Source organism: Salvelinus namaycush, chromosome 23 (assembly GCF_016432855.1).
Source record: "Salvelinus namaycush isolate Seneca chromosome 23, SaNama_1.0, whole genome shotgun sequence".
Taxonomy (NCBI): Eukaryota; Metazoa; Chordata; class Actinopteri; order Salmoniformes; family Salmonidae; genus Salvelinus; species Salvelinus namaycush.
The window spans coordinates 22,294,728-22,318,321 of NC_052329.1; the positions used below are offsets into that span (position 1 = coordinate 22,294,728).

The 23,594-nt window shown below is 41.7% G+C and overlaps 2 protein-coding genes across 2 annotated transcripts; both read left to right on the forward strand.

The window, feature by feature from the left end:
- Positions 1–1,641: 1,641 nt before the first annotated feature.
- On the forward strand, positions 1,642–5,144 carry LOC120018187 (alpha-2-antiplasmin-like). The gene is given in 7 exon segments (XM_038961243.1): positions 1,642–1,776; positions 1,779–1,922; positions 2,328–2,471; positions 3,222–3,410; positions 3,535–3,677; positions 3,971–4,175; positions 4,395–5,144. Coding segments are annotated over 7 exon segments (1,215 nt in total). The 5' UTR covers positions 1,642–1,751; the 3' UTR covers positions 4,760–5,144.
- Positions 5,145–9,612: 4,468 nt separating this feature from the next.
- LOC120018536 (solute carrier family 13 member 5-like) lies at positions 9,613–18,128 on the forward strand. The gene is made up of 12 exons (XM_038961756.1): positions 9,613–9,714; positions 11,057–11,185; positions 11,413–11,549; positions 12,361–12,527; positions 12,753–12,909; positions 13,033–13,155; positions 13,275–13,487; positions 15,041–15,147; positions 15,293–15,414; positions 16,236–16,397; positions 17,619–17,756; positions 18,003–18,128. Exons 1-12 carry the CDS (start codon positions 9,613–9,615, stop codon positions 18,126–18,128), a joined length of 1,683 nt encoding a protein of 560 aa, XP_038817684.1.
- The last annotated feature ends 5,466 nt before the right edge of the window (positions 18,129–23,594 follow it).

Below are 23,594 nucleotides of genomic sequence, written 5' to 3' on the forward strand. Positions count from 1 at the left end.
TCATGTGATCTGGTAGATACCACCTACTGTTTATTGTTGAGTGGTAAAACGTTTTGTCTATTATGCAGTGTATCTACGTTCAGTTTCTACCCATCCAATCAGTCTAATGCCAATTTTGTCAGGTTTGGAGTTGCTTAATACCAGGTTTGGAGTTGCTTAATACCAGGTTTGGAGTTGCTTCAAGTTTCAGGCTGTCAGGCTCACTGTTTGACCCCTGAATCGGTCTCAATATTTACATTTACAAACAGGTAGTGACATATATGAAGCACAGATCAATAAAAGTTGAAATTTAACAGACTGCTGAGCAACTCCTAGTCTTTTGCAAAGGAAGAATTCTGCTATTACACATTCAGTGTGTGTGTGTCTCTTTAGACAGGATAGCAGGTTTCCCATCTTAATTTTGTCAAGGTAAGAACGGACATTTGGGAATTTATGATATGGCTTATGATTTCATTGACTTACACTTTCATTTATACAAGTCATAAGGTTTCAGCTAAACCTTTGCCTCAGTGTAATAGTAGTAGGCCTAATAGTAAATATATAGTATACTTATAATTATAGTAATAGTATAACACTTGAGGTTGCCCTTTGATTATGTGTGTTCATTTAAACCAAATGTCACCAAACTTTCCATTTAATTGCAAACTGTTTTTTAAATGTTGTTTTCCTGTTTTTGGTCTGTTATGAAGAAATAGCAAGTGGTTTTAATGTCCCTGGTCATAAAATATTAAAGTGTTTCCTCTCAATGTGTACTTGTGGCAAGGCTTGCCATTATGTAGATACAGATAGTATAGCTAGCTGGTGGTACCAGCTGCTGGACTTGCTAACCAGATTTACCAGAGCAAGAGAGCCCAAAATGTTACTGTTTGTACCTGGTCACTATCTTTCAGGTGTTCTTTTTAAATTAAGAATGTAGTTGCCATACAGAGAGGGAGGCTAGAGGGAGAGACGGAATTATAGACTTCTAAATGTGCCTCACAAATTAAGTAAGAAAATAAAAAACTATACTGGTGAGAATGTTTTGTATGATATACCTCAGGACATACATGTTTTCTTCCAGGGAAAAGTTTGTTTTGTAATGTTTTCTATTTTCAAATGAGATACACTGCTGTACCATGCTAAAGAAGTTGATAGAACTGTTTTGCGTTTGTCATTGCGAAAGACTGGATTATCGAGCATAAATGTCAGTTTCCTGTCGTCCTTCACCTGTCATTCATTCCATTGACAGGCATTGAGTGGGCCAGTCTCATTGAGTAATAGCTTGTTACCCTCTGTTGTTTCAGGCTGGCTGTTCATGGACATGGACCTTCGTCTACTATCACTCCTGTTGTTCTGTGTCTGCAGACAAGGGCTAACTGTAAAGCACTGAAATTAATCATCGACATCAATCGTGACTACTTTTTCTGAATGATGTGCATTCTCATATCCCTGTTTTTCCCTTCAAGCAGAATGGAGAGGTGTCAAATAATGCTCCAATCCCTCTGGTCCCTCTCATCCCATTGATGCCCAGCCACCCTAAAGAGGTCTGTTGCCAAAGCAGAATGCACAGCTCGCATACCATCCACGTGCCTTTTCACTCTACATTCTCTTAACCCCACACAATCCACTTTTCCAGGAATCAGGGACTTCTGCACCCAGTACACAGGAGCCTCAAAACACAAGTCCCACCTCATATATGAGCATCGCTCATCCCCTTGTGACGGCCAGTGCCTTGGGCGGGGGCTCATCTGAGGAGGATAATCAGGGGCAGGATGGGGGTTGTAGGGCCCAGGCTCGCAGGCCAAAATCCAGGCAGGCCTTAGCTGGTGCCATCCAGAGGCTGGGCATGAAGCTATTGGGCCAGATGAAAACAGGGCCTGAGCAGCCTAATGTCATTATATCTCCCCTCAGCATATCCCTGGCACTCTCCCAGCTGGCTCTGGGTATGACATGTTCTGTTTTTGGTGTTTTTTTAGGAGTGATTAAAACGTTTTAGGAATGTAGGTATCTATGCTCTTTCAGTATCAACTGTACTTGGCATGGTTTACAGTACCAGCATCACAACCTCTTAGCCTATGTCCCAAATAGCACCCTATTCCCTATATAGTGCCCTACTTTTGACCATAGGACACGTTTAGACTCAACATAACCTAATTGAATAGGTACTTGTTTGTTGTAAATGTTAAGAGCTCAAATCAAATTGTATTTGTCACATGTACAGATAACAGCAGGAATAAAATGTGCAGCTAAATGCCTGTGCCTCAACATTGCAGTCCAATAATCAATAACACTATCAATAAGCTGCAGCATGTTACATCATCATCATCATGTCTATTTATGTATCTTAGGAGCCATGAATGAGACAGAGGAGCTGCTCATGCACCATCTCCATGGAGACACTCTGCCCTGCTACCACATGTCTCTACACTACTTCCTGGAACGCCTCCGCAAGAGCGACCTGCAAGTGGCCACACGCCTCTACCTGCAACCAGGTCAGTGCTTTCTGCTTCAGGGTTGGGGTCAATTCCATTTACATTCCAGTTAGTTCATGAAGTATACTGAAATTCAATTTCCAATTCTCTTCAATGCTTTTCATAGAGGAACCATTGGAATTTGATTATTTTCTTAACCTTTTACTGCAGTGGGCTAAATCAGGGTCACACAGTGTTTCTTGGTAGTCTTAAACAAATCTACTTTGAAACAAAAGTATACACCTCACACACATTTATGGGCTTAAAGAAAAGAAGACACCTGTACCATGTCAGATATAGAGTTGAAATGTAGTGAATTTTGAGTTTACTTCCCAATATTACAGTTTATATACATCACAGAAGACTGAAATATAACAAAATCATTTGACAAAGAAAGATCGGATTTTCAACGTTTAAAATCATGTTTATTAATTATGAAATTGTGAAAAATATGAATAACATTCCACCCATGAGGGCAATTTGGTCATTTGACTGCATGAAAGGGAGTTGAAATGTTACTGACCCCAACCCTTCACTGGTTACTTGAGTAAGAGTTGATGGAACATAAAGGAAACGGACCTGGAAATGGAAGGAAGCTAATGACAATAGACACATGTTATGATTGAGTGTTCAGAAGTTCAAACAAGTGACATTGAATGAAACAATACTCTAAATGGCCAGATTTAAATAAGAAAGTACTGATGTGTTACTGACTTTATGACTTCACGATAACATTATGATTATGTCTGAGTCTTTTGATGTCTGTTTCAGGGTTTGAGCCCAAACCAGAGTTTATTCATCAGTCTCAGGATGTATATGACTCAGAGCCAGTGACTTTGGAAGGGCTGGCTGAGGTCAACGAGTGGGTAGAGAGGGCCACAAATGGAAAAGTGACTGACTTCCTGACCAGTCTGCCGCCCAATCTGCTTCTCATGCTCATCAATGCTGTCCATTTCAAAGGTTTGTCATAGTATCTATCTACTAAATTCACAATTCTATTTCCTGCCTGGCATTATCAGTCTGTCTGTCCTTAAATGTTTTTTTTCTTCCTAATATCTCCATAATCACCCATTGGCCAAAATAGGAGAATGGAAGGCTCGCTTTGACCCACGATTTACCTCCAAAGATGTCTTCTACATTGACGACAAGCACATGGTCAACGTTGACATGATGATGGGGCCCAAATACCCCTTAAGTCTGCTCATTGATAATGATCTGGAAGCTCAGGTAAGACTCTCAATCCCTTTTGTCCCCGTCCCCCCTGCTTGACTATTTATGTTTTTCATAATTTTACCATCCATCACTCTCTACATGTAGTATATACTGTACCTGTATACTGTTATATTATATTTCAGATATGATTCCCAAATGGTATTTGTCTCCTTTTTTTGACATATTGTCTTCTTTTTGTAATTTCTCTCCTTTAATTTCTCTATTCACCTTCCTACTTTCCTGAGGCACAAAATTGTTGCACTACATTACCGTCTATTTCTCATCATTGTCCTTGTCTTCCTGTGCAGGTGGCTCGCTTCCCCTTCAACAATCAGATGAGCCTGCTGATAGTGATGCCCATGAATGGCCAGGTGAACGTGTCAGCCCTCGCAGCAAAGCTCAACATTTCTGACCTGTACAACCGCCTGCCCAGAGAGAGACCCATGCAGGTCAAGTTGCCCAAATTCAAACTGGACTACAGCCAGGACCTGCAGGAGGCTCTGACCAATATTGGTAAGTAGTGGAAGATCCATCAGCAGCATAGATTAATATGTGAAGTGAGTATAATAAGGCTTGAAGCACAAGGGAAGGAGAGATAAAGATTTAAAACAATTGTTCCATGTTATTCTTCTACGCTAATTGAAATTACTGCCGGAAGCTGTAAGTCTTTTGAAAACTTTAGAACTGCCACTCTTTCTCTTATACCTAAGTGTGTGATTGTCTTATTCTCAGGTATGGGGGAGTTGTTTGCTAGTCCCAACCTGGCAGCCATAGCTGAGGGCCCTCTGCTGGTGTCCAGTGTGCAGCACAAGTCCAGCATGGAGATCACTGAGGAGGGAGCAGAGGCTGCTGCAGCTACCAGCCTGGTCATCTCACGGTCCAACCCCTCTTTTACTCTCAACCAGCCCTTCTTCTTTGCCCTCATGGACGATAAGACACAAGCACCAGTCTTCCTGGGCATCATCACCAACCCTAACCCTAGAGCTTCTGCTATGCAGAGTAGTGGAGGGTCTGCCAACCTAGATAAAGTACGGTTCCCCATTGATGACAAGAATGACAAGCATTATCATCACTCTTTTGGTGGGCCACCCAAGTAAGCTGAAGCCTCATTCACTGTGGGGAGATTGAGACCATTATCTATTGACCTTGAACTGCACTGCTGTCTGTCAGAGAGGAAGCAAATCCAGCAACTCCAATGCATGACAACAGCCCAAGTTATCCAAATGGTCAGCTGGATTGAAATGCAACAATTGTTCTAAGTGTGTCAAATATAAACAAGCAACGGTTGTTTTTCTTTTTTTCTTTTCTTTTAAATACACAACACACTGAGGTGCCCCACATTCTCTAATGAAGTTTACTGCTGATTAAAAATACTAGTATTTCTATCTGATGTTTTGGATTAAATGTATCATGAAAATGCAATATTGTGTCCGGATTTATTACGCTACTTGATGAGACATTAAACATGTCTAAATCCTGTGAGATTATTTGGTGTTTTTGAAATGTTGGCCCTATATTTTACATTTTATTTTGTGCATAATTTATGAATAACAAACATGCCCTATCAATGCTTTAGGTCAACACTGCAGTGCTGTTTTATTTCTAGATTAAAAGAAACTAACAAATGGGTTTGAAAAAACGGTCAATTCATGTCAAGCTTTCTCTGTCCTGCACTTCTGTTACTTAGGTCAAGCTCTCAGCCAGGGCACAACAAAGATGCCATTGTAAACCTACACAATATTCCTCACAAAACATTGCAAAGAGCTTTTTCCCTTATTTACTGTTAAAATTGGGTATTTTCAGAATACAGATCATGCCACACAAATCCAGGTAGGCAAACAAATTACCAAAGGATCACTGAACTGCAGCTATTCAAAAAACTCACGAGGTGGCGATATAAGATCCTTTGAGATTCAGCTCAGGGTTAGTAAGGACCTGGGATTCTATGGATTTTATATGGTGAGAAAAAAATTGGCATAATTAGGGATTCAACAGCAGCAAAGCTGGTGAAACCCTACTGTATTTGTTCCGGTTCATTATTGCAAGGGGTTAAAGCAGCGACGCATTATGGTGAAAAAAATGCAAATTCCTGTGCGATCTAAAGGCCCAGGATTGTGCAATTTAGCAACATGGTAAAGACCCAAGGGCCCATGGTGGTGCTATAACAAACAATTAAAAATGTTAACTTTGAAAGGTCTGCACCCTGTGTGAACTAAAGTCACATAACTCACAAGGAACAAATCTGCCTCAGACTCAAAGTCCATCATGATGGATTTTGTGAGAAAAAAATATGAAAAAATTCAAAAGTTTGGGGTCACTTAGAAATGTCCTTGTTTTTGAAAGAAAAACATTTTTTTTTGTCCATTACAATAAAATAACATAAAATCGATCAGAAATACATTGTAGACATTGTTAATGTTGTAAATGACTATAGTAGTTGGAAACGGCAGATATTTTATGGAATATCTACATAGGCGTACAGAGACCCATTATCAGCAACCATCACTCCTGCGTTCCAATGGCACGTTGTGTTAGCTAATCCAAATGTATCATTTTAAAAGGCTAGTTGATCATTCGAAAACTCTTTTGCAATTACGTTAGCACAGCTAAAAACTATTGTCCTGATTAAAGAAGGAATAAAACTGTCCGCCTTTAGACTAGTTGAGTATCTGGAGCATCAGCATTTGTGGGTTCGATTACAGGCTCAAAATGGCCAGAAACAAAGACCTTTCTTCTGAAACTCATCAGCCTATTCTTGTTCTGAGAAATGAAGGCTATTCCATGCGAGAAGTTGCCAAGAAACTGAAGATCTCGTACAACGCTGTGTACTCTTCCCTTCACAGAACAGCGCAAACTGGCTCCAACCAGAATATAAAGAGGGGTGGGAGTCCCCGGTGCACAACTGAGCAAGAGGACAAGTACATTAGAGTGTCTAGTTTGAAAAACAGAAACAGATTCCTGTCTTGCAGGATTTTATGCACAGAATGAGCATTATGGCTGGTGGCATTGTAATTCTGGAGGATCATGTCATTATGAGCCTGCAGGAAGGGTACCACATGAGGAAGGAGGATGTTTTCCCTGTAACGCACAGCGTTGAGATTGCCTGCAATGACAACAAGCTCAATCCGATGATGCTCTGACACACCGCCCCAGACCATGACGGACCCTCCACCTCCAAATCGATCCCGCTCCAGAGTACAGGCCTCGGTGTAACGCTCATTCCTTCGACGATAAACGCGATAAACGCTCACCCCTGGTGAGACAAAACCACGACTCGTAAATGAAAAGCACTTTTTGCCAGTCCTGTCTGGTCCAGCGACGGTGGGTTTGTGCCCATAGGCGACGTTGTTGCGGTGATGTCTGGTGAGGACCTGCCTTACAACAGCCCTACAAGCCCTCATTCCAGCCTCTCTCAGCCTATTGCGGGCAGTCTGAGCACTGATGGAGGGATTGTGCATTCCTGGTGTAACTCGGGCAGTTGTTGTTGCCATCCTGTACCTGTCCCGCAGGTGTGATGTTCGGATGTACCGGTCCTGTGCAGGTGTTGTTACTCGTGGTCTGCCATTGCGAGGACGATCAGCTATCCGTCCTGCCTCCCTGTAGCGCTGTCTTAGGCGTCTCACAGTAGGGACATTGCAATTTATTGCCCTGGCCACATCTGCAGTCCTCATGCCTCCTTGCAGCATGCTTAAGGCACGTTCACACAGATGAGCAGGTACCCTGGGAATCTTTCTTTTGGTGTTTTGCAGAGTCAGTAGAAAGGCCTCTTTAGTGTCCTAAGTTGTAATAACTGTGACCTTAATTGCCTATTGTCTGTAAGCTGTTAGTGTCTTAACGGCCGTTCCACAGGTGCTTGTTCCTTAATTGTTTATGGTTCATTCAACAAGCATGGGAAACAGTGCTCAAACCCTTTACAATAAAGATCTGTGAAGTAATTTAGATTATCTTTGAAAGACAGGGTCCTGAAAAAGGTACATTTCTTTTTTTGCTGAGTTGAGTAACGAAAAAAGTGTTAAACAAATCAAAATATATTTGAGATTCTTTAAAGTAGCCACCCTTTGCCTTGATGACAACTTTGCACTCTCTTGGCATTCTCTCAACCAGCTTCATGAGGTAGTCATCTGGAGTGCTTTTCCAATAGTCTTGAAGGAATTCCCACAAATGCTGAGCACTTGTTGGTTGCTTTTCTTTCACTCTGCGGTCCAACTCATCCCAAATCATCTCAATTGGGTTGAGGCTGGGTGATTGTGGAGGCCAGGTCATCTGGTGCAGCACCATCACTCTCCTTCTTGGTCAAATAGCCCTTACACAGCCTGGAGGTGTGTTTTGGGTCATTGTTCTGTTGAAAAGCAAATGATATTCCCACTAAGCGCAAACCAGATGGGATAGCGTATGGCTGCACAATGCTGTGGTAGCCAAGCTGATTAAGTGTGCCTTAAATTCTAAATAAATCCCTGACATTGTCACCAGCAAAGCACCATCACACCTCCTCCTCCTCCATGCTTCTCGGTGGGAACCACACATGCGGAGATCATCCGTTCACCTACTCTGTGTCTCACAAAGACACGGCGGTTGGAACCAAAAAAAGATTTCCACCGGTCTAATGTCCATTGCTTATGTTTCTTGGCCAAAACAAGTCTATTTTTATTATTGTAGTCCTTTAGTAGTGGTTTCTTTGCAGCAATTCGACCATGAAGGCCTGATTCATGCAGTCTCCTCTGAACAGTTTATGTTGAGATGTGTCCGTTACTTGAGCTCTGTGAAGCATTTATTTGGGCTGCATTTTCTGAGGCTGGTAACTCTAATGAACATATCTTCTGCAGCAGAGGTAACTCTGGGTTTTCCTTTCCTGTGGCGGTCCTCATGAGAGACAATTTCTTCATAGCGCTTGATGGTTTTTGCGACTGCACTTGAAGAAACTTTAAAAGTTCTTGAAATGTTCCGGATTGACTGACCTTAAAGTAATGATGGACTGTTGTTTCTCTTTGCTTATTTGAGATGTTCTTGCCATAATATGGACTTGGTATGATTCCATAGGTGTTATTTTATTCTACAATGTAGAAAACAGTCAAAATAAAGAAAAACCCTTGAATGAGTAGGTGTGTCCAAACTTTTGACTGGTACTGTATATAACAAATACTTTTACTCAAGTAGTATTTTCCTGGATGACTTTCACTTTTACTTCAGTGATTTTCTATTTAGAAATCTTTACTTTTACTCAAGTATGACAATTGGATACTTTTTCCACGACTGATTGCTGCTGTCTGTGCAGGCCCAGAGAACTACACAGGGAATGGTCACAGAACATCATTACACTTCTTGGCTAATCATGTACAATTGCAAACATTATTCGTTTTAGGCAAGTAAATGTGTTGTTATCTATGAGGTGTACAGCTAGTAAAGGGTCTCATTTCTCTGTCAGAATTTGAGTAATCAGTTCCATTTGAAACAGCTATAATCAAAAGCTATAAACAAATGTTCAATTTAATTATATAATAAATATTGAGATAACTGGTCATAGCTTACTTACATAATTGTTATCGTTGTTTATTCTCTCGGAGATAAACAAAATCCGTCATTAATCTTAATTGATGTGATATTGAAAAAGTTGTAGTAAAGGTATTCAGGATCCCACCACCATTAAATCTAGCCTAAGCCTTGGATGGATCACAACCGTCGTGATCGGGAGTCCCATAGGGCGGTTCACAATTGGTCCAGCGTCGTCCGGGTTAGTGGGGGTTGGGCCGGGGTAGGCCGTCATTGTAAATAAAAGTTTGTTAACTGACTTGCCTAGTTAAATAAATGTTAAATAAAATAAAAAAAATATCTGCTGCGGGACTCCCCGTTCCTCCCTCTTTCACTTCCTCCCCTCCCCGGAGCTGCTCGACGCAAAACAACCGGTCCCTAGTACTCCAACGTTCTTTGCTACAGTATCGCCTTAAGTCAAAGGATGGCAGCATTTCTGAAATCCCTTCGGAATCTGAAGAATGAGATCGTTCTATTCTCTTCCCCGTTACTTCTTCTCCCGCTGCCTTTAGTCATTGGAACAAAGGTATGTGAATTGCCACACGTTTTGCACAGATTTATACACACGTTTTTATGTTGAAAATATATTTGATGTGTCTTGTAAGCGGGTTTCATATTTTTGTTTAATGATATTGTTTAATTTGTTAAATGCAAAGGAGTTGGTCATTTCTGACTACTTTTCTATATTTGAACGATGTTTGTATAATTACATTTATCATAAACTTTCAATTAGACACGGTACTGATGCAGGTCTAACTGCATTCTGTGGTTGAGAGACATTTAGTCATTGAACTTAGGTTTTGTTCAGCCTTGCACCTGTTGATGCAGCCTGAACTGTGAGTTACAGCATTGAACCATTTTCTTTAAAGACATCTATTTATTTATCTAGAGTGACTTACAGTAGGGTTAACTGCCTTGGTCAATGGCACATTCACCGATTTTTCCCCAACTCAGCCCAAGGATTTGAACTAGCAAGCTTTTGATTACTGGTTCAACATTCCTAACCATTAGGCTACCATCCTCCCTGTTCCTTCCATCCTCCCTGTTGTTTTAATCCTATATGGCAGGTCATGTCCAGCGTGGTAACACTAGTTACACTGAATCCTCCTGTCATAGGTTATATCCCAAATGGCACCCTATTCACTATAGTGCACTACTTTTGACTAGAGCCCCTGTTGCCTCTGAAGCTGAGACTCTGTCCTTGTGTTGCCACTACTGCATCACACATGGGGCTATAAGCATGTTATCTTTGTCTTATCCTTGGTACGTAGTTTCAGTGTATCAGAATCAATACTAACGTTATCACAACTAATCTGTCACACACACACCCACACACATCATAGAGGACTGCTGAGTGATACGTGTGGTCTGATCAGTGTACAGTTGAGACAAACAAGTGCTGCCATGGATTACAACACAGTGTGATCTTTAACCCCAATCAACATGTCTCAGTACCAATCAGCTATAATCTATCCCATTAAGATGATATGTTAATTTTGTGCCATATCATTTTTCTGTCCCTAACAACAATACAGCTCTGCTATCTTAATTTGATCACTCTGTTGTCGCAGAGAATATTCCTGAGCAGCAGGAAATGCAAATTGTAGTGTATTCAAGGGCTGAAAAGGCTTCTAAAGTTTATAATTTTCTCTTTAAAATGTCAAACTTGATTTGCCCTAACAAAAAAAAATCCATTGATTATCATTCAGATAATAATTCACATTTCCTGTTGCTGCAGGATTATTGTCCTGCTGCGAGAAGCAGGGTATTTAATCTGTATGAGCCAGCAGTATTCATTTCCAGGTGTGGTGGTGTTGGATGTTCTGACCTGTTGGTGACCTGTTGGATCATATGTATTTGTTGTGCAGGAGGCAGAATGTGCCTATGTGATCATCCTGATGGCAGTGTACTGGTGTACAGAGGCCTTACCGCTGGCTGTCACTGCCCTGCTCCCTGCTGTCCTCTTCCCCATGTTTGGCATCATGCAGTCCAAAGACGTAAGCCTGTATTGCAAGCCGTGAAGACATCTTTCAATAACATGATAAATGAAACTACGATAAAACTGTACTAATCAAACTGTACTATAGTAGCCTACTGACATTCAATATACTTCGCAATGGTGTCTGTACATTGTTTTAGTAGATACAGTATTGGTAGATGTTTGCATGTGCATACACAAATGCACCGTGGACCCATGAGTCACTTATCTGTGTGTGTCTTCCAGGTGTGTATGCAGTACCTGAAGGACACCAACATGTTGTTTGTGGGAGGACTGATGGTGGCGGTGGCAGTGGAGCACTGGAACCTGCACAAACGCATTGCCCTCCGAGTGCTGCTCTTTGTAGGGGTGCGCCCCGCTCTGTGAGTGACCCTCAACTAACTAACTAACTAACTAACTAACTAACTAACTAACTAACTAACTAACTAACTAACTAACTAACTAACTAACTAACTAACTAACTAACTAACTAACTAACTAACCCATCAATACAAATCCCCTGCTATGTATGTGACTATATCTATCTCTAGATAAGGAAAATCAGTTCATCTTTATGACTATCTACAGGTATGTTATATTGTATTGACCTTGCCATTATACATGATGTGGAAATATTACCTAACATTTGACTCTCTCTGTGTCAGAGGGTATTAAGCCCTTTGAGAGACTTTGATTTTTTTTTGCATACAATCTTAGAAAAAAAGGTGCTATCTAGAACCTAAAAGGGTTCTTTGGCTGTCCCCATAGGAGAACCCTTTAAAGAACCCTTTCCACAGAAGGTTCTACAAGGAAACCAAAAGAGTTCTAACTGGAAACAAAAAGGGTTCTACCTGGAACCAAAAAGGGATCTCCTATGGGGACTGCCGAAGAACCCTTTTGGAACCCTTTTTTCTAAGAGTGTAGATGAATATAAAATTTTATAAGCCTTGTTATAAGACCTTCTAAAAGCTCATACCTGCTTATAGCAAGTTATAAAGCATTAAACCTGTATGCTATGCTTTAAGTTAAGGTTTACAGAAAATTCTTATTCCACATTTCTTTGCTGAGGCCTGTGTTTCCTCCATAGAGATCCTGTAATTCCTATGATTCTCTATGTCAGTCTATGGTTTCCTGTCTCTCCAGTCTGATGCTGGGCTTCATGGGGGTGACAGCCTTCCTGTCCATGTGGATCAGTAACACAGCCACCACAGCCATGATGGTGCCCATCGTCCAGGCTGTTCTGGAGCAGCTCAACAACTACACAGAGACTGAGATGCCTGTGATCCTCAGTACTGAGGAGAACCCCCAACCTCAGGACCCCACTGACAGCAAACAGACAAAGAAACAGGCAGAGGGACATGGTGAGCACTGAGCAGAGAAGGACAAATTCATGAACAGTTCATTTGTGAGTTTATTGAAAGGGGTTATTATCCATTGAATGAACTCAGGGCTTATCAAGTAAGCTTATCAAGGAGCGTAAGTATGAGCAGTGTGCAATGCAAATTAGTTTTCTTTGCTTTGTGACTACTTGGGCTATGTTAATGGTCCTATTTGGACTATTTGTCCAGTTGTGGTGACCTGTTTAGATCCACTTGTGGAGGCTATCCGGCGTAAGGAAGCTGCAGACAAGAAGAAGATGTGTAAGGGCATGACACTGTGTGTCTGCTATGCAGCCAGCATCGGGGGCACTGCCACCCTCACAGGGACTGGCCCCAATCTGGTGCTCAAGGGACAGATGAACCAGTGGGTACCTTCAGCTATGGATTGTGTCCTCAGCGTATTTCAGTACATCTTTCAAATCATGATTCTTTCAAATCATATTTTTCTTTATGTGCTAATGTTAATAATATTTTATGTTTCCCTCAGACTGTTTCCTAACAATGGAGATGTCATCAATTTTGCGTCCTGGTTCGGCTTTGCTTTCCCCAACATGATCCTGATGCTGATCCTGGCTTGGCTCTGGCTGCAGTTTGTCTTCATGGGATTCAAGTGAGTTTCAGATTAACAGGACATGTTTTATCTTTCAGTCAGAGATCATCCTACTCAATTCAATTTACTACTGAAGTCACCCTTTAAGCCTCAACCCCTTTCTCTCCCTCTATTACCAGTTTTAAGAAGACGTGGGGCTGTGGGGCAGTGAAGACAGAGAAAGAGATAGCTGTGTACAATGTGATCAAGGAGCAGCATCGTCAGCTGGGCTCCATGTCTTTTGGAGAGCTGAGTGTGCTGGGTCTGTTCAGTTGTCTGGTGGTTCTGTGGTTCACCAGAGATCCTGGCTTCGTGGCAGGCTGGGCCACATACATCTTCAACGCTGACGCAGAGTACGGCTGTCTACTGTTCATAAATACTACACTGTACATGCACAGCATATTACACACGCCTAGTATGCTTTCCAAATGACATCCTATTCCCTTTATAGTGCACTGCTTTTGACAGTGCACTATAAAGGGCCCATATTGTTCTGGTCTAAAGTAGTGTGCCATAAAGGGAATATGGTGCCATTTGAGACCCAGCCCTAATCAATACATAGAAGACTTGAGACCATTACAAAAACATTATATTGACAAGTTATACACTATATATGCAAAAGGATGTGGACATCGCTTCAAATTAGTGGATTTGGCTGTTTCAGCCACACCCGTTGCTGACAGGTGTATAAAATCAAGCCCACAGCCATTCAATCTCCATAGACAAACATTGGCAGTAGAATGGTCTTACTGAAGAGCTCAATGATTTTCAACGTGCCACTGTCATAGGATGCCACCTTTCCAACAAGTAAGTCCATCAAATTTCTGCATTGCTAGAGCAGCCCCAGTCAACTGTAAGTGCTGTTATTGTGAAGTGGAAACGTCTAGGAGCAACAATGGCTCAGCCGCGAAGTGATAGGCCACACAATCTCACAGAACGGGACTGGTGAGTGTTGAAGCGCGTAGCGTGTAAAAATTGTCTGTCCTCGGTTGCAACACTCACTACCGAGTTCCAAACTGCCTCTGGAAGAAACGTTAGCACAATAACTATTCATTGGGAGCTTCATGAAATGGGTTTCCATGGCAGAGCAGCCGCACACAAGCCTAAGATCACCATGCGCAAATGCAAGCGTCGGCTGGAGTGGTGGAAAGCTCGCCGCCATTGGACTCTGGAGCAGTGGAAACGCGTTTCTGGAGTGATGAATCACGCTTCACCATCTGGCAGGGAGTCTGACGGACGAATCTAGGTTTGGCCGATGCCAGGAGAACGTTAACTGCTCCAATGCATAGTGCTAACTGTAAAGTTTGGTGGAAGAGGAATAATGGTCTGGGGCTGTTTTTCATGGTTCGGGCAAGGCCCCTTAGTTCCAGTGTAAGGAAATCTTAACGTTATAGCATACAGTGACATTCTAGACGATTCTGTGCTTCCAACTTGGTGGAAGGCCCTTTCTTGTTACTGCATGACAATGCCCCCGTGCACAAAGCAAGGTCCGTACAGAAATGGTTTGTCATGATCAGTGTGGAAGAACATGACTGGCCTGCACAGAGCCCTGACCTCAACTCCTTCGAACACTTTTGGGATGAATTGGAACGCTGACTCCGAGCCAGGCCTAATCGCCAAACAACAGTGCCCGACCTCACTAATGCTCTTGTGGCTGAATGGAAGCAAGTCCCCGCAGCAATGTTTCAACATCTAGTGGAAAGCCTTCCGAGAAGAGTGGAGGCTGTTATTGCAGCAAACGGGGGACCAACTCCATGTTAATGCCCATGATTTTGGGATGAGATGTTCGACGAGCATCGTCATGTTTCTCACTTCCCACATACTTGAATACTTCACAAGAAAACATGAATTGTGTGTCTGAATGCTGACAGATAGTCACCCTTTCTTTATCCGTTCTTCCCTCCAGATATGTAACTGATGCCACAGTGGCAGTGTTCATCGCTGTCCTTCTCTTCGTCCTGCCTTCTAAGCCCCCACGCTTCTGCTGCAGGAGGTCCCAAAGCTTTGACACTGGTAAACCATGTTTTTAAACAACACATAAAATGTAACAAGCACGGTACCTGATATTCAGTATGCTACTTTAGTATCTAAGGACATGAAGACTTGAAGACCATTACAATGGCATGTCTGTAACAGTGATTTGTTAACCCCTCTACAGAGCATCAGCACCCGGCTGGCCCCACACCAGCTCTGCTGACCTGGAAGGTGGCCCAGAAGAAGTTACCCTGGAGCATCGTTCTCCTCTTGGGGGGAGGGTTCGCCCTGGCCAAGGGCAGCGAGGTGAGAGACAGGGCCAGTATGTACATACAGATGTAGGATCTCCCTGTTGCAGGAGAACTTTCCTGACATGCAGGACATTTAAAACTTGTAGTGTATTTGAGGTTTAAAAAGGCCTCTGAAGTTTGTACAAAAAATTTAGCAACCCCTTCTAAAATGACCATTAATTATAATCCACATAATAATTAATTTCCTGTTGCTGCAGGATTATTTCTATGCTGTAGCAAACTGGCTCAAATTAAGATTCTATATCTGTACGGTGTAATCCTTGTTTGCTTTCCACAGAAACATTTTTACCAAAAAAGTCAGATCCCCACTGAGAACTGAATCATCCTACATTTCATCAGGATCTTTGTGACAAAAGGCCATTTTTGATTAGTCAACACAGCTCCACCCTGTACACTTCCCAAATACGATGACACATATGGCATATCATGTGGGATCACACAGGTGACATATCAGCTGCTTACTTAGTCACTTCAGTGAAAACGAGTACACTAAAATCCACCTTTCTGTCTTTGCATACTGTATACAGTATGTACAGGTAACTGCCAAAATAAAGGAAACACTTAATAGGGCGTTGGGCCACCATGAGCATATTGCATATTAATGCAATGTTAATTGCTTGTTAACTCAGGAACCAAACCTGTGTGGAAGCACCTGCCTTCAATGTACTTTATATCCCTCATTTACTCATATTTCCTTTGTTTTGGCAGTTACCTGTACATATGTAGATGTATGTGGGTCTGGTAATGTATCCGACAGCATAAGAAGAGTGCCATGGTTGTTTGACTCATTGTATGGTCATGTATGTGCCCCTGCAGGAGTCAGGTCTGTCTATGTGGATGGGGGACCAGATGACTCCCCTCCACACTATCCCACCCTGGGCCATTGCTATTATCCTGTGTCTGCTGATCGCCATCTTCACCGAGTGCACCAGTAACGTGGCCACTGCCACTCTCTTCCTACCTGTCCTCGCCTCAATGGTAAGACTTAACACACAAATCTGTATTAAATACACAATACTAAGCCCTACTACACAATACTACACTACGGCACAATACTAATATACAATGCTACACAATACTACACCACTACACAATACTACAATACTACACAATACTACAATACTACACTGGTACATCACTACACAATACTTCAATACGACACAATACTACAATATTACAATACTGCACTGCTACATCACTACACAATACTACAATACTACACAATGCTACAATACTACACAGTGCTACGCTACTACACAACTGTAAGCAGGAATACAATAGCTGTCCAGTCTGGTAAACTGCTCTGACACTCAGACATGTAGAGTACATGCAGAAGCAGTAGTAGTAGACGACTTGCAATGCTGCAATACTGTAGCTCCTTGATGTGAAGTACAGTACTTACCAGTCTCCCCTATAAGAGTGCAGCATTGAAACTACTCCCAGTGTGGAAAAGGGTGAGTGAAAGAGGGAGAAGGATACTGTAGGAAGAAAAATGGGGTTAGTGAACCAACTACTACTTACAGCAAAGTCTGGGAAAGAGAGATTACTAGGACGTGTGCTTTTGGGTCTAGCTGTTTTATGTGTCTGTAACAGACTAATACAAAAATGAATCCAACTATATAATATAACATCCATTATATCCGTTGAGGAAGAGCATGACAGAGGGATGAGAATTATGACATGAACATTTTTTTCAGCCAGTATTAATTTTCAAAAGAATTACTGTCGTGTTAATTTTTTTGGGGAGACTAAACAAATCTTCAGATGCTTACATTCTAATCTATGTTCTGCTATTATATTGTGATTCTACACCGTTCTGGAGAAATCTGTGGTGCGTTTCCATTTTGCCTGCCTTGACTCAGATCGCAAACAACATAGCATGCATCTTTATTGCACACGCCTAATGGACGATTTTGAACCCTAGAATTACAAACACTAAAATCAGATACTTATGAGCCAGTGATTACGGTGCAGAAAAGCTGCACAGAAGACTAGAGTGTTGTCATTAGGGATGCACCCCAAATGGAACCCTATTCCCTATATAGTGCACTACTTTTGACTAGGGCGCATGGCCTCTGATCAAAAGTAGTGCACTATGTAGGGAAACGAGTGCCATTTGGGACTCACACTAAGAGTCTCCTCCTTAGCCCAGGCTCAGACAGCTGAAGATGTGTGTCTGTGTCTATGTGTTTATTTCAGTCCCAGTCCATTGGAATGAATCCTCTGTACGTCATGGTGCCTTGTACTCTCAGTGCCTCCTTTGCCTTCATGCTACCTGTGGCCACACCGCCCAATGCTATCGTCTTCTCATTTGGCTACCTCAAGGTTTCCGACATGGTGAGTTACAGTACACCATTTTACAAAGATAATATTATCTACTGCATTGTCAATCTTTTTTTATTAATTAACAAAAATAAATAATAGCAAACAAATCGTAATCAATTTAGGAAACTTCTTATATTGCCATTTACTAATAAGTTGGAGACAGTTGTCCAGTCTTATAGTTCATTTGATTTCAGTATGAATGATTGCTAACAGACCCTGAAATCACACCCAGTTGTGCCTCCCCTCTCTCGCTCCCAGGCTAGGACAGGTATAGTGATGAACATCATCGGCATCCTGTGCATCACTCTGGCCATCAATAGCTGGGGCAGGGCCATGTTCCACCTAGACACCTTCCCTACCTGGGCCAACACTACTGGAGTGTGAGGCCCCCGAGGGTCCCCGGGCCAGGCCATGGGGAACACATGGAGGGCCCCTTATGTGCTAGAGACCTCTACCGAGAAAGGCATCAACGTGACTGGTCGTGTTAGTGTGTTGGGTGTTGGGAGAAAAGCCACGTAGCTTCCATTACGAAGGACACTTGAATCACCCTGTGGAAAGAACGATGGATGGATGGGTTTAACTGGAGAGAAGAATGATGAAGGGTGGAAAGTATCACTACTGTACTTTTAATGCTGTAATGTGTTATACAGAATGTCCAGTCCTATTCAAAATGCCCAAGCATTATCTCTATCAAATCAATTAAATGTATTCATAAAGCCCTTTTTACATCAGCCGATGTCACAAAGTGCTGTACAGAAACCCAGCCTAAAACCCAAAAAGCAAGCAATGCAGATGTAGAAGCACGGTGGCTAGGAAAAACTCACTAGAAAGGCAGGAACCTAGAAAGAAACCTAGAGAGGAACCAGGCTCTGAGGGGTGGCCAGTCCTCTTCTGGCTGTGCCGGGTGGAGATTATAACAGAACATGGCCAAGATGTTCAAACGTTCATAGATGACCAGCAGGGTCAAATAATAATAATAATCACAGTTGTTGTAGAGGGTGCAACAGGTCAGCACCTCAAGAGTAAATGTCAGTGAACATGTTCTCAACTTCTCACTCTCAGACGTAGTTTCTGTCTCATATTTGTTTGTCTGTTTATATCTCAAGACTCAGAGTTGCTTAAAATCCATTTGTGGTTTACTGTTTTTGATTAACTTTTCCTTTGCACAAAATAGCTTCTGAACTACACTACATGCCCAAAAGTATGTAAACACCTGAACACACTGCCTGGCTCGCAGTAGGCGTTCCAATTCATCCCAAAAGTGTTAGATGGGGTTGAGATCAGGGCTCTGTACAGACCAGTGAAGTTCTTCAACACCGATCTCGACAAAACATTTCTGGGGCATTGTCATGCTGAAACACGAAAGGTCCTTCCCCAAACTTTTGCCACAAAGTTGGAAGCACAGAATCAACTAGAATGTCATTGTATGCTGGTGCGTTAATAGTTCCCTTCACTGGAACTAAGGGGCCTAACCCAATCCATGAAAAACAGCCCCAGACCATTATTCCTCCTCCACCAAACTTTACAGTTGGCACTATGCATTTGGGCAGGTAGCGTTCTCCTGGCATCGGCCAAACCCAGATTCGTCTGTCAGTCTGCCAGATGGTGAATCATGATTCATCACTCCAGAAACGCGTTTTCACTGCTCCAGAGTCCAATGGCGGTGAGCTTTACAACACTCCAGCCAACGCTTGGCATAGCACATGGTGATCTTAGGTTTGTGTGTGGCTGCTCTGCCATGGAAACCCATTTCGTTAAGTCTCCCGACGAACAGTTATTGTGCTAACATTGCTTCTAAAGGCAGTTTGGAACTCGGTAGTGAGTGTTGCAACCGAGGACAGACAATTTGTACTCACTACACGGTTCAGCACTCTCCCGTTCTGTGAGCTTGTGTGGCCTACCACTTTGTGGCTGAGCTGTTGCTCCTAGAAGTTTCCACGGGGAGGCAGGTAGCCTAGTGGTTAGAGTTTGAGTGTTGGACTTGTAACCGAAAGGTCTGTCGTTCTGCCCCTGAACAAGGCAGTTAACCCACTGTTCCTAGGCCGTCATTGAAAATAGGAATTTGTTCTTAACTGACTTGCCTAGTTAAATAAAGGTAAAATACATTTTAAAAACTTCACAATAACAGCACTTACAGTTGACTGGGGCAGCTCTAGCGGGGCAGACATTTGACGAACTGACTTGTTGGACAGGTGGCATCCGATGACGGTGTCACGTTGAAAGCCTCTGAGCTCTTCAGTACGGCCAATCTACTGCCAATGTTTGTCTATGGAGATTGAATGGCTGTGTGCTCGAGTTTATACACCTGTCACCAACAGGTGTGACTGAAATAGCCAAATCCACTAATTTGAAGGGGTGTCCACATACCTTTGTATATATAGTGTATGTTTCCATGACCAAACAATGTATGTCATCTTCTCTTTTTGCTAATGTATAAGTCTTAGTCTTAGATGAACTTGTTTTGATTTTGCTAGTACTCAATGGTGAAACATGGTGCATTGTACTTGAACTTTGAATACTGTATGACTGTACAACTTGAGATGCCTCTGTACATACTTTTTCTAAACTTTAACCGTTGGGGCTGGAAAATGCAAACATATTGAAAAGTCAGATATGTGAATACACTGTACAATGTTATTTACTGTGTGCTGACGCGTTGATGTTTCTCATTTGTTATAACAGTAATATGTGTATTTCAATACTTTTTAATTTAATTATTGTAGTATTATCTTGATCAAAAGTTGTATATTCATGAGATGTAATATAGTTTATAGTGTATTGTATATGGAGTTTGCTACTGCACACGTTGAAATGGCCAAAATGGAAAGGAAATGTCTGGGCTGCTTGCATGTACAGTCAGAGATGGGCAAAAAATACGAGATACAATTACAAAATGTCATAAAGATCAATATATCAAAAATAAACTACAAAATACTTGTATTTTGAAATGTATTTAATTCAAATATATGTATTTTATATTTTAAAATACAGAAATACATTTGCAAGGAGTCAGCCCGAACAGCAACAACATTCTCAGCAATGGTTACAGATACGTTTTCCTTGCTATGACTGTGATGAGTTGTTTATCTTAGTTGAATGCACTGACTGTATATGTGAAAATGCACATACCAAAATGAACTGCAAAGCACACTGGGTATTGTTATTGGCCTTGTTTCAGGGTCATGTCTAGATGGGATACAGCTTAACCTAATTCTCCTAACCTGCTATGTAAGTTCTCCTAAACCTGCTACGAAAAGTCTGTTCATGTAGTTAATTTAGCAGATGCTTTTATCACACCATATTTCTATCAGACTTCTGATACCAATGCAAGGTGAAAGGGAGCCACAAAATGGTGAACCACTATAAAAAAGGAAAACACAAATTACAGCTCTTGAAAGTATCTTGTTACAGAATACATTGGAGTGTAGTTCAGCCCATTGTAATACAAATGACAAAATACATCTCTGTGTACAGTGCCTTATAGGTTCATGCAATCATGTATACAGATTTCACTGGTTTGATACACTGTTGCAAACTGATCGTGTGAAATAAATACAACTAAGAGGAAGATAAAATATGTATTAATCTTAACGGACCAAATATGTATTTTTATTCATAATTGTTATGTGTATATCTCTTTCACTTAAAAGAACAGTACATTTAGTAAGTGTTGCCTGGGAGGCATAATGTTACTTAACCTCAGTTGCTCCTAATAACGTAATTCAGCCATGTGCCATTAGTTACATAATGAAATGTAAAATTGTTGGTTGTCTTGGAAAATGAATCACTAACTCAGGATAAATTCTTTCAAGGAGAATGGCACATGAAATGCTGTCCTTCCTGGAACATTGTGAAAACATATTGTACCTTGTTGTCACGATCGTCTATAGGTGAAAGAGAGGACCAAGGCGCAGCGTGATTAGAATACATTCTTCCCTTTAATAATGAAGAACACTTAACAAACAACACAAAATAACCGTGACTGCTATAACACTGCATGCAAACATGCAACATCACATAGACAATTACCCACAACCCGTCTAATGCCTATGGCTACCTTAAATATGGCTCCCAATCAGAGACAATGATAGACAGCTGTCTCTGATTGAGAACCACTCAGGCAACCATAGACATACCTAGACACCTACACTGAACACAACCCCATAAACTCTACCAAAACCCCTTAGACACTACAAACACCCTCGACTAGACAAAAACACACAAACATCCCCCATGTCACACCCTGACCTAACTAAAATAATAAAGAAAACAAAGATAACTAAGGCCAGGGCGTGACACTTGTCCACATTTCAGTCTGGACAGAAGCGTTGTTAAATGCAGCCAAGAACACTGTGTACCTTTCTTATATATAAAGGAATGACCTATTCTCATACAAATAGATTAAAGACATTGCTTATCTCTAAAGAGCGTGACTTACAGTGCAGTTTGAAATATATAGATGGAGGGGAGCTGTGCCAGCATTAATGTCAGAGGTTGTTTTTGTATTCTTTTGTTGGCTTGAGTTATGTTCTTCCCAGCAGGTCCTGGAATGTAAAGAAACCCCTTGTAACCTTACATTCATTACAGTTGAAGTCGGAAGTTTACATACACCTTAGCCAAATACATTAGTATTAGTTTTTCACAATTCCTGACATTTAATCCTAGTAAAAATTCCTTGTCTTAGGTCAGTTAGGATCACCACTTTATTTTAAGAATGTGAAATGTCAGAATAATAGTAGAGAGAATGATTTATTTCAAATGTTATTTTTTTCATCACATTCCCAGTGGGTCAGAAGTTTACATACACACAAATAGTATTTGGTAGCATTGCCTTTAAATTGTTTAACTTGGGTCAAACGTTTCTGGTAGCCTTCCACAAGCTTCCCACAATAAGTTGGGTGAATTTTGGCCCATTCCTCCTGACAGGGCTGGTGTAACTGAGTCAGGTTTGTAGGCCTCCTTGCTCACACATGCTTTTTCAGTTCTGCCCACACAATTTCTAGAGGTCAGGGCTTTGTGATGGCTACTCCAATACCTTGACTTTGTTGTCCTTAAGCCATTTTGCCACAACTTAGGAAGTATGCTTGGGGTCATTGTCCATTTGGAAGACCCATTTGCGACCAAGCTTTAACTTCCTGACTGATGTCTTGAGATGTTGCTTCAATATATCCACATAATTTTCCTCCCTCATGATGCCATCTATTTGTGAAGTGTACCAGTCCCTCCTTCAGCAAAACACCCCCACAAAATGATGCTGCCACCCCCGTGCTTCACGGTTGGGAGAGTGTTCTTTGGCTTGCAAGCCTCCCCCTTTTTCCTCTAAACATAACGATGGTAATTATGGCCAAACAGTTCTATTTTTGTTTCATCAGACCAGAGGACATTTCTCCAAAAAGTACGATCTTTGTCCCCATGTACAGTTGCAAACCGTAGTCTGGCTTTTTTATGGCAGTTTTGGAGCAGTGGCTTCTTCCTTGCTGAGCGGCCTTTCAGGTTATGTCGATATAGGACTCACTTTACTGTGGATAAAGATACTTTTGTACCTGTTTCCTCCAGCATCTTCACAAGGTCCTTTGCTGTTCTGGGATTGATTTGCACTTTTCACACCAAAATACATTCATCTCTAGGAGTCAGAACGCGTCTCCTTCCTGAGTGGTAAGATAGCTGCGTGGTCCCATGGTGTTTATACTTGCGTACTATTGTTTGTACAGTTGAACGTTGTACCTTCAGGCGTTTGGAAATTGCTCCCAAGGATGAACCAGACTTGTGGAGGTCTGCAATTTATTATTTTTTTCTGAGGTCTCTGCTGATTTCTTTTGATTTTCCCATGATGTCAAGCAAAGGGACACT